Source organism: Pteropus vampyrus, unplaced genomic scaffold (assembly GCF_000151845.1).
Source record: "Pteropus vampyrus isolate Shadow unplaced genomic scaffold, Pvam_2.0 Scaffold135, whole genome shotgun sequence".
Lineage (NCBI taxonomy): Eukaryota > Metazoa > Chordata > Mammalia > Chiroptera > Pteropodidae > Pteropus > Pteropus vampyrus.
This window is the reverse complement of record NW_011888916.1, coordinates 248,770-260,529: the sequence shown is the minus strand read 5'-3', so window position 1 is coordinate 260,529 and position 11,760 is coordinate 248,770. Positions and strand designations below refer to the sequence as shown.

The following is an 11,760-nucleotide window of genomic DNA, read 5'->3' as shown; positions in this document are numbered from 1 at the left end:
TCCCACGTCCTGTCTCTGTCCCTGCCCCTATGGGGCCCATCCAGACCACACTGGAGCCAGGGGCCAGGGGAGGGGGAGTGGGTCAGAACAGGAGGGTAGGAGGAATTTGAAAGAGAGGATACAGATCTTTTGGTGGGAGGGAGGTGGGGGTTATATTTTTGACCATGTTCTAAAAGGAGACCAAGCCTCTATGTGTGTCTATGTTAATGATCGTAGAAGGGTATATTATCAAAAAGAATAGCAGCATTTACTGAGCACTTACACGCTGCTGTTTGTTAAGTGCTTTATATCTATTGATTCGGCCAATCCTCACAATAATAGTCTTATTATTCCCATGATAGAGATGAGGAAACTGAAATGCAGAAAAGTTAAAGATTTGCCCCAGATTACATACCTACTAAGAAGTACAGCTTAGGCATAATCATATGATACTCCTGGAAGGGGTGATCTGATGAGAAATGACCACCTGTGTTACAACTGTGACAAAATGGTGGCTATTTCCACTTTAAGGTTCTGTGACTTTGTACGGATGAACACATCCTTCCCGAGACTGGACGTGGCCCCTCCATTGTGGGTAGCCCCACCGCTGCCTCTAATTCTTTGCTACTCAGAGTGTGGTTCTGTAGAGCAGCAGCAAAAGCATTACCTGGGAACTTGTTAGAAATGCAGTATCTTAGGCCCCGCCCCAGATGTACTAAAACACAATCTGCATTTTACTGAAATCCCCAGATGATTTGAATACACATTAAAGTTAGCACTGGTCTTTAGTACTTTTATCTGGTTGGCTCAAAATCGTGGGATGGATGGTCTCAGCTCTTCAGCTTGTGCTCATCTGCTTCACATTAGTTGTAGAATAGTGGGTATGACTCCTTGCCCAAAGCCCAGGCCTCTTCCTGGGAATGCTATAACTGTGGGTGGCTTTTATGCTAACTCTCAGGAGCTCTGACTCCTGCAGGTTGGGGAGGAGGGAGTGCATGCCACATAAACTCCCACATTTAGTCCCACTCTGACCTCAGCTGGAGCTTCCATTGCTGGCTCTACAGACTGAGTGTCCTCGATATCATCTTTCTCTCTTCCTCCTAGAGTAATGTTTCTAACAGAGAGAATTATGGAACGGGAGAGGGGAGAGAAAATAGAAATCCTTCAGTCCTCCTGTGGGGTCTTAGTTTTTTTGGCACCATTTCTCTGCAAGAAGTCCCTGAGCCAGGTTTGTCCTAATTCCTGTCCAGCTCACAGTTTGTAAGGACCAAAGTCCTCTGTCCAACAGGGATGATTTGAGATGCCTCTCTCAGTCCCCAACCAAGGTCTACTCATTCTCTATCGGGTCAAGAGAGAGGGGTAACATGGCTTTAATGTTCATATAGGCCTGTGGTTTGATGCTATGTATATGCTGATGACTTCAAAATTAAAATCTCCAACTTAGCCTCGGGCTCCAGATTTGGATAGCTAACTGCTTACTTGGCATTTCCACTTGCATGTCTAATGAGCATCTTATACTCAAGAGGGCCAAAATAAACTCTTGATTCTGGTTACCACCCCGAAGCCTGTTTATGTTTTTCTTCTCTAGTCTTACCCACCTCTGTAAATGGCACCACCACCTACTTAGTTGATCAAATCAAAACTCTCTGTATTCCTTGATTCCTATTTTTCTCTTATCCTATATTCAGTCAGACATCTTTTCAAAGTGTACTCTTAATCTGAACACTTTACAACCTCCACTCCAACCATCCTAGTCCAAGTCTGGGTTATTGCAATAGCTTCCTAGCTGTCTCTGCTCTTACCCTCTTTAGTCCATCCTCCATGTAACGGATATGTTTAAAGTACAAATCAGATTTCTTCACTTGCCTACTTAAAATCCTCTAATGATTTCCTACTGCATTTAGAATAAAATCCTAATGGCACACAAGGTCCTGCCTGACCTGGGCCCTGCCTACTTAAATCTCATCTCCTACTACTTACTGTCTCCTTCACTCTGGACCAGCCACAATAACTTCATTGTGTCTCTCATCTTAATCCTTATCATATTCAACCTTTCTGCAACATTCGATGTTCTTCACCTTCCTTGAGTTCTACAATGTATCACATCCTCCCAGTTTTTTTTTCTACTCCTATAACATTCCCTCCCAGTTTCTTTCTTTCTTTGCTCTTTCTCTTAAACGTTGCTGTTCTCTAGCAACATTTATATTGCCCGAGGGATCTCATGGTTTCAATTCCATCTGTACAGCAGTAACTCCCAAGTCTTTTGTCACTCCCTCAAACTTAAAATTCTCCGTTACTTCTTGGATATCTCTATTTGTTGTTCCATAGGCACTTCGACTCACCAAGTCCCAAACAGAACTATTACTAACTCCCACACACGCTTTCAGATCTTTTCTTCCTATGTTCTCACCATAGGCCACCTGGGCATTGAAGCCTGAAGCCTGACAGTTATCATCAAATCTTCATTCTCCCTCCACTCCTGTATCTATGTCTTACCAAGTCCTATGACTTCTATAGGCAACCAGTATAATAGTGGTTAAGGGTGCAGAGCTAATCGGACAAGAAGCTTGTCTATGACTGCCAGAGAGTTGAGATGAGGGCTTTCTGCTCCTGCACGGAAGGAGGTCCAGCCACCTGTCCCTATCATTTTTCCATTTTTCTCTGCTTCCACAAAGCTGGAAGGGTGCCTTGCCCAGTTCTTTACTTCTTTAGAATATCAAGCAGGAACTGGAATCAGCCTAGGGAGAAGGAGACCACTTAGGTCTGCCTACGCTTTGTCCACAGTCCAGTAGGCTCCTTAAGGTCCAGCCCAGGTCAGCAGGTCCAGATTTTTCTATTGGGATAAAAAGTCGACCCTCTGGCTTATGATAGCCCGCTTTTGATCTCTGTGCAGCCACTGCTGAGAGAACTCAAGGGGTTGCTGGATGAGGATTGGCTCAGGCAGTAGCTGCTGTTAAACTGCTCTCTGGGGGTGGAGTGGGGGTTGGGGGGTGGGGAGAAGAAGAGTCTTGTTTTGTACCATTTGCTGCCTTTTGTGCTGTAAATATCCCACCATGGCCAATTTCAAGCTACTAACATGATATCACTGAACAGTGACTGGGAAGGGAATCGAGCCTCTCATAAGCCTGTAACTGTCTTCCCATTTTCCCAGATTTCTAACACTTGCATTTTTATCCAGTCAGAAAGTCTGAGATAGGTAGCTACAGATATTTGGAGTCCCATCTCACTATCTCTTTCCCAACATTGCCAAAATTCTCTCCAAAATGATTGTTCCATTTACAGCTCTAGCAATGTGTTAGAACACTATATTTTCCACACAGCTTTGCCAATGTTGTTTTAAGTTTGCCATTTGATAGCTGACAAATGGCATCTCCTTATTCAGTGCTTTTTCTGAAGCTCAAATTTGTTTTTATTTTTTTCCAGGCTTAAAATCCTTTCATGGGTCTACAGGATCCTTTGAACCTAGACCCACCTCTAAATGCTGGAACATGAGCCCTTATACTTTTCAGCTTCTCATCCTTGGAGTCTCTCCCTCATGATGTTCCCTTCAACATTTCCCAAACCCAACCTCCATCCTGCCACAGGGCCTAGTTTTGTTGTTCTCTCAGACGCAGAACCCTCCAAACTCTTAGCCTGCTGGAACTTTCTTTGTCATTCAAGATCTGTTCTCAAGTCACTACTCTTGGGGAGTCTTTTCTTATCTCCCAATTATATGTAATGGGGGCAGAAGGCTAATTTAAAAAGAGAAATGCAACTTTACATTCCTCTCAGTAGCTCTTTTGTGATCAGAAACAACTTGGTGAGCCTTCAGGTATGGCCTTGATAGGACGGTGTCAGAGAGCTAAGTTTGCTGAATAGGAAGTTGGTGAGAATTTTGGCATGTTCTGTACTAATTCCAAAGAAAAAGGAGAAGGGCTAGTAAGTGAAAGATAGCAACCTGAGGAGAAGAAAGTTCTACCAGTAAGAAAATCCAGTAGAAGGACTGTCTGAGGAAAATTTTAGAAAGGTGATGCCTAATCCTCAGTTTTAAGTTTACACACTATTCTGCTTAACTTCCCTCTAGTGCTACCCAGACATTCAGTAAAAGTGTCCTATACACAAAACCTGATATTCGTGGTGGTTTGGAACAAAGGGAGAAATACCTTTTCTAATACCTGTGGATTAAAGAGAGGAGTGCAACAATGGGAAGTGAGTAACCCAGTGGTCAAGAATTTAGCAAGAGCAAAGATTCAGATTGAGAGGTGATCACGAGGATGTAAATCCTTGCAGAGTCCTAGTGAAAACAGAGGAGGGCATGGATTTCCCTGAGTATGTGGAATAGGGACTGAGCTGTTCTAATTAGATAAAATGGAAAAGAAGACCCCAAAGGGCTACCTTGAGGACGTTTGGGTTGAATACAGGCAGTCCATCCTTCCTCTGAATATCCCCAAATTTTATGCCTTTATTGGGGTGCTTTCGTATGTAAACAGCCATGCTATACCTCCACTTTAGCTAGACAAAATGTGAACCCTGCCAAGTGGGGGCTGTCATCTTAACTCACTCCTCCTGGTGTAAAAGTTGGGTGTGAGTGGGCCTATCTCTTCCTCCCTGATTCCCTAGTCTACCTTTATTCTTTCAACTATCTTTAATGAACATTTGCTATTTGCCGGCACTGTGCTAATTTGTCTAATTTCATCATACAGTGGCTTTATTGGGTGCTCTTTTTCCTTACTTTGTAGAAGAGAAAATAGAGGCCAGGATACATCAAATGAGTTGTCTAAAATTGTTATTAAGGAGCAGAGCTGAGATTTGAATTCAGGTCTGTTTGACTCCCAAGTCTGTTCTTTCCACCACTATGTGTACACCTCTGACTAGGACCTCTGACTCTTCTGTTTTATTCATTTATTCAACATTATGTGCCTGGCACAGGGCCTGGCGTGAGTCTCTCCCGCAGTACGAGGCTGAGTTCAAAACAGGCATCAGGAGAGAGGCTTAGTTCAGGTAAAGGGGGAAAATGCCAGTAGGTGCCCAGCAGTGACTCCAAGCGAGAGAGCTGCAGGGGACCTAATTCGGTCAGCCCTCTATCTTCCATCCTCTGAGAGACATCCTGGTTCTTGAGCTGCCTTTGCTGAGCTGCCGGACTTTCTCTGACCCCGGCATCCATGTTTCCTGCTGAGAACACAGGAGGACTAGCCTACTACAGCCAGACTCTGGTGTGCCCGTTCCACCCCAGGAGAGGGCCCTGGGTGAGATAAGAGGATGCACTGCCAACGGGAGGAGCCTGAGTGGCCCAGAGGGCACGCAGGAAATCACTCCTTCCTTGGGGGCAGAGAGGGAATGACTCAGGGCTGACTGGTGGGAGTTCCGTTTTTGTGGCCAGGATGGGCTGCAGTGGGGCCCCTTGGATAGCACACTCAGCTTCCCCTTCCCCAGCTGCCCGCCTAATGAGGCTTTGAGAGGTGTGTCGTGGCCTTTCCTTTTCCCTCTCCCATCATTTCTCTGGGAACAAGTTTGTGCTGCTGGACTGGTCTCTTGCTCCAACCCCTGCCCAACCTAGGCCATTCCCTGTGAGAACATACTAGTAGAGAGAAGCAGTAAGAACTGAAGTAGACAGGTGTGGGGCAGGTGAGTCTGAGTATTGAGGTGCTCTGTACCTGCAGTTTGTTGCCTTGTTTGTAGTGGGGCTCTGAGTGTTCCTGGGGCCACAATGGAAATCTTCTGTTGGGCGAGGGTGCCAGTGTATTTGTGTTCAAATTGGAAGTTGTATTATGCCCACATCAGGTCTCTTTTCACTCTGCCAGAGAAGCAGCATAGCATTATGGCTAAGAGAGGGACCCTGAAGTCTGAATGCCTATAGGTTTGAATCCCCGCTCTGCCATTTACTAGCTCTGCCATTGGTCAGACTTTGGCTAAGTTACTTAATCTCTCTGAGCTTATTTTCTCTTTTATAAAGTAGGGATGATGATAATAATAATACCTACCTCATATGTTGTTGAAGATAGAAAGAATGAATACATGTGCAAAGTGCTTGGAACAGTACCTGGCAATTAAGAGCCATGTAAGTATTCGCTGTTTTTATTCTTGTAGGGACTGGCTTCTCTTTCAACCCAGTCATCTAAATAGAAGCTTGGCAGTAATTTTAGACTCTGCCTTTTCCTTCTACTCCTGTATTCAACCTTTGCCCATTCTTTCACCCATTTATTTCTTCGAATTCACCACCACACCATCATTTCTCACCTGCACTACTGGAATAGTCTCTCACTGATCTCCTTGCCTTTGCTCTCTATATTTCTGTAATAACTGTATTGAGATATAATTCACATAACATACAATTCATCTATTTAAAGTGTACAGTTCAGTGGGTTTTAGTATATATACTGATATATACAACCACAGTCAATTTTAGACCTTTTTTTTTATCACCTCAAAAAGAAATCCAAATCTTTTAGCTCTTGTCCTACTATCTCCCTATCTTCCTCCTAGCCCCAAACAGCCACTAATCTACTTTCTATCTCAATAGATTTGCCTATTGTGGACATTTCATATAAATGAAACACAAATATACTATGTGGTCATTTGTGACTATATGCTTTCATTCACTTAGCATAGTATTTTCAAAGTTCATGCATGTTATTGTGCATATCAGTACTTCATCCCCCTTTAATGGCTGAATAATATTCTATTGTGTGGATATGTCACATTTCGTTTGTTCATTCATCAACTGATAGACATGTGGGTTATTTCTACTTTTTGTCAGTATGAATAATGCTTTTATGAACATTTGAGTACAAGTTTTTGTGTGGACATGTTTTCATTTCTCTTGAGCATACACCTAGGAGTGGAATTGCTGGGTCTTATGGGAACTTTATGTTTAACTGAGGAACTGCCAGACTGTCTTCCAAACATGTTGCACAATTTTACATTCCCACCAGCAGTGTATATGGATTCTGATTTCTCTTTGCTAATGCTTGTTATTATCTGACTTTTTGATTATAGCCATCCTAATGGGTGTGAAGTTGTATCTCCTCATGGGTTTAATCTGCATTTCCCTGATGACTAACCATACCAAACATCTTTTCATGTGCTTATCAGCCATTCGTATACCTTCTTTGGAGAAAAATTTATTCAGATCTTTTGCTCATTTGATAATTGGGTTGCCTATTATTGAGTTGTAAGACTTCTTTATGTGTTCTAGATATGAGTCCCTTATCAGATACATGACTTGCAAATATTTTCTCCCATTCTATGGGTTGTCTTTTCACCTTCTCAATAAGGTCCTTTGATGAAGTCTAATTTATCTATTTTTTATTTTGTTACTTGTACGTTGGTGTCATGTCTAAGAATCCATTACCAAATCTGAAGTAATGAAAATTTATTCCTATGTTTTCTTTTATGGGTTTTATCCTTTTGGCTCTTACATTTAGGTCATTAATCCTAATTTTGAGTTAGTTTTGTATATAGTGTTTGGGTAGAGATCCAACTTCATTCTTTTGCATGTGGCTATTCATCTATTCCAGCATCATTTGTTGAAGACTGTTCTCTCTCCATTGAATAGTCTTCACACCTTTGTTAAAAATCAGTTGACCACATTGGTTTATTTCTGGACTCTCAATTCTATCCTATGGATTTATGTATCTGTCCTTATGCCAGTGCCACACTATCTTGATTTTTGTTACTTTGTATTTGGTTTGAAATTAGGAAGTATGAATCTGCAAATTTTGTTATTCTTTTCCAAGATTGTTTTGGATATTCTGGGTTCCTTGGAATTCTGTATGGGTTTTTGAATCAGTTTGTCAATTTCTACAAATAATCCAGCTTGAATTCTGATGGGGATTTCACTGAATCTGTAGATCAATTGGGGAAGTATTATCATCTTAATAATAAGTCTTCCAATTCATGAACATGAGATGCTTTTCCATTTATTTAAGTCTGTTTTAATTTCTTTCAATAATATTTTGTAGGTTTCAGACTATAAGTTTTACACTCTGTTAAATTTGTTCCTAAATATTTTATTCTTTTTAAATGATAGTATTTTCTAAATGGAGTTGTTTTCTTTTTTCATTTTCAAATTGTTCAATGCAAGTGTACAGAAGAATACTGTTTTGTTTTGTTTTGTTTTTGTATATTGGTCTTGTGTCCTGCAACCTTGCTGAACTCATTTATCAGTTCTAATAATTTTTTAGTGGATTTGTTACGATTTTGTATATATACAATCATGTTATCTGCAAATAGAGATAGTTTTACTTCTTCCTTTCCAGTATGGGTACCATTTCTTTTTCTTGCCCATGTGCTTTGGCTAGAACTTCTAGTACAATGTTGACTAGAAGTGGAGAGATCAGGCACCCTTGTCTTGTTTCTGATCTTAGGGTGAAAACATTGTTTTTCACTATTAAGTACAATGTTAGCTGTGGGTTTTTGTTAATGCCCTGTATCAGGTCAATGAAATTTCCTTTTATTCCTAGTTTTTTGATTTTTAATAATGAAAAGGTGTTGGATTTTGTAAAATGCTTTTTTGTGTCTTTTAAGATAATTATGCAGTTTTTGTTTATTATGTTCTATTGATATGGTGTATTACATTAATTGATCTTTGGTTGTTAAATCGCCCTTGCATTCCTGGCATAAATTCTACTTGGTTATATAATCCTTTATATAATCCTTTTCATATGTTGCATTGTGTTTGATAGTATTTTCTTGAAAATTTTTGTGTCCATATTAAGAAGATATTTTGATCTGTGGTTTTCTTTTCTTGTGATGTCTTTGTCTGCTCCAAGTGTCAGAGTTATACTGGCCTCACAGAATGAATTGAGAACTATTTTCTCCCCTTCTATTCTTTGGAAGAGTTTGTGAAGAATTTATATTTATTCGTATTTAAATGTTTAATAGAATTCGCTAGTGAAGCCATCTGGACGTGGGCTTTTTTGTTGTTGTTGATGGTGGTAGTTTTCTTTTTATTACTAGTTTAATCTCTATACTTATTGTAAGTCTATTCAGATTGCCTACTTTTTCTTTAGTCAATTTTGTAGTTCCTTTCTTTCTAGGAATGTGTCCATTTAATCTAAGGTATCTAATTTATGGGCACACTCCTTACCTTCACTCTTGCTCCTCTATTATCCATTCTCCACACAGTAGCCAGAGTGGTTTTTTAAAAAATGCAAATCTGCGTATGACACACCCCAGTTCGTCCATGACTGCTCTCTGTCCTCAGGATAAAGATCCATATCCTTAATGCTGACTATAAGGTCCAGCATAAGCTGGCCCCTCTCACCCCTCTGGGTTCCTAGCCCTCACAGAGCTATGTTCTCCCTTTGTTCCAGCCACATGGAACTCTTTGCAGCTCTTAAACATACCACATGTCACAGGTGCCGTTTTCTCTGCCAGGAGCTTTTCCTCTGGTGAGCCCCCACTTCTTTTTCATGACCCAGATTAAAATGTAACTTTCTCTGGAAAAGCTTTCCTGACTCCATTTCCTTTCTATATGTTACCCAGGTCCCCTCCCTTTTCTAGCATACAGTTCTATTTTATTGTTTATTTACATATCTGTCACCCCTCAGGGGCTTCTTTGTGTATATATTAGTCAATATATTAGTCATCAGGGACAACTTTTTAATCCACATATCTTGGACCTGGCAATATCCTTGTAGTGGATGTGAAATTTCATTTTAGCAAATCCTGTCTCCCTCATCCTGCATAGCCTCCTATTTACTCCAGTTATTTTTTTCCCTTAAATTCAGCCCATATGCCAACCATTCAAATCTTTTTGGAATACAGATTCTGATAACCACGCCCATCCAATTTCCTGCATTTGTATGTGACAGCTGCTGACACTTATCAAGTATTTTCTATGTACCAGACCCGGTGCTACGAAAAATGTGCTTGTGTGATCTCATTTAGTGCTAACAACAGTAAAGTAGCTCTTACTAACCCCATTTTTCAGGGAGGTTAAGTGACTTGACCAAGGTCACCCAGATAGTAAGTGATATAGCAGGGACTTGGACAAGGGTTTGTGTGATCCAGAATGTGTGCTCTTAACTTCAATGCTATGTCATGTTATATATTCTTTGATTTCATCTGATTCACTGAAAAAAAAATGTGTGAAGCAAGACAAATGTTTCCTAAGGACCAGTGGGAGAGAAATCAGAGGTCAGCAGTGACAAACCCCAAACATAGGCAAACCTGAAGACCATATGGCATGTGGTAGGACATGGGACTAGCTTTCAAGACAGGGAGCACCTCCCAGCACACCAGGAGACCCTGAGGAAGGCAACGAAATCCTACCGTGGTTGTCTGAAGACAGGAGTGACCTCTGCCTTCCTCTTTTGGGGCCCATAAGCTGGGCAGTAAGGTGGCTATATAAGCCAGGAAAGGCCATCTAGAGACATAAGGAAAAGAGAGAGCTCAAGACAGGCTAGATCTGGCTGGTGATGAGGTATCCGTTTGAGCTGAGGCTGGGCTACAGCTAATCCTGGCATGGACTATTTGAATGCTAGACTGGCAGCTACCTAGAGACATAGGGAGACACGTTGGTGATGGGGCTGGAGAGTAGGGAAGGGACCGGGGGAAATTTGAACTTTTTGTTATGATAGAGATGTGGGGATGGTGTAGATATAAAATGAGTCTTCCAGAACATCTCTCACGTGGAGAGGCACCCCAACAGAGGGATTGGGCCTACAACAGTAACTAGGGATGGCATTTCTTTTCTTAGAAAGTCCAGTTTCTCTGTTTTTGGTTTAACTTTTCCCTGAGATTGAGCAACAGTAAAAGGCAGACATTGGATGGAGCTTCTCAGAGCATTTATTTTTTTCTGATTATGAGGCTGGGAGTGCAGAGTAGCTGAACAGGGCTTGTTACTGGTATGAGTGCTGGCTCGGGTGGAGAAGCAGAAGCAGGGGTTTGCACATAGGGAGTAGAAGAGGAACACATATGTGGAGCAGCTGAACTAGAAGGAAAGATGTAAAGGTAGTTGTAAAAGTAACTGCAAGAGGCATAGGAATAACTGCAAAGGATGAGGGCCCAATTCCCCTAAACCCACCCCATTCCTGGATCCCCTCTTTTCTTCCTTAAGTTAAAAAAAAATTCCTTGAGGCAGCTCAGGTCAGAAGCTACAAGGATCAGAAGTCACAGGTTGGAGAGCAGTTTGCTCTGGCCAGCAGAGCCAGGTTCTGGCTGGATGGCAGCTCAGGCCTCCTCAGCTGTGGCGTCGATGCCCGCATAAGTGAAGTTCTCAAACAGCGACATGTTCACGTAGGCCTGGGGAGCAGAGCAAGCTTTAGTGGGGGCCAGAGATGGGGGTGACCATGCCCTAGAGGTTTTTGACTTCCATGTAATTGGGGTATCCTAAGAGACACTGATTTGTTCTAAAGATTCAAGATGGCTCCATGGCCAAGGGCGGCCCTCACCAGCCCAGAACAGCATGAGCAGCAGACCATAGTTGGAGGCTCAGGTGAGAGGCCCCTGACACAATTGTTAGGTAGGAGTTTTTTCATGTATTCATCCAATGAATTGTTTGTTCATTCATTCATTTACTTATTCCTCTATTTATAAAGCTATTTTTGATGATTTATTCATTTATGTGGTTATGTGATCATTCCTTCATTCTTAAGATAGTTTACAAATTCCTTTAGTTAGTCATTAATTCATATGAAGAATAGTTTTTGCATTTACAAATGTATTATATTTATTTTGATATATTTCTTCATTTATATTTGATAATTCATTTATTCACATGGTTAATAGATCCAGTTATTTAACTATGTGTTTATTTATATTATTATATCATGTGATTATATCATCCATCCACTAATT

At 41.3% G+C, this 11,760-nt stretch overlaps 1 protein-coding gene across 1 annotated transcript in view; it reads right to left on the bottom strand.

Annotated features, from left to right (window-relative positions):
• Positions 1-9,541: 9,541 nt before the first annotated feature.
• TIE1 (tyrosine kinase with immunoglobulin like and EGF like domains 1) overlaps positions 9,542-11,760 on the bottom strand; it is a 22,031-nt gene continuing 19,812 nt past the window's right edge. The window contains exons 19-20 of the mRNA XM_023534994.1: positions 11,359-11,393; positions 9,542-11,292 (exon numbers count right to left, since the gene is read on the bottom strand). Coding sequence (XP_023390762.1) covers positions 11,134-11,292; positions 11,359-11,393 — 194 coding nt within the window. The 3' untranslated portion in view covers positions 9,542-11,133. The remainder of the gene's footprint in view (positions 11,293-11,358; positions 11,394-11,760) is intronic.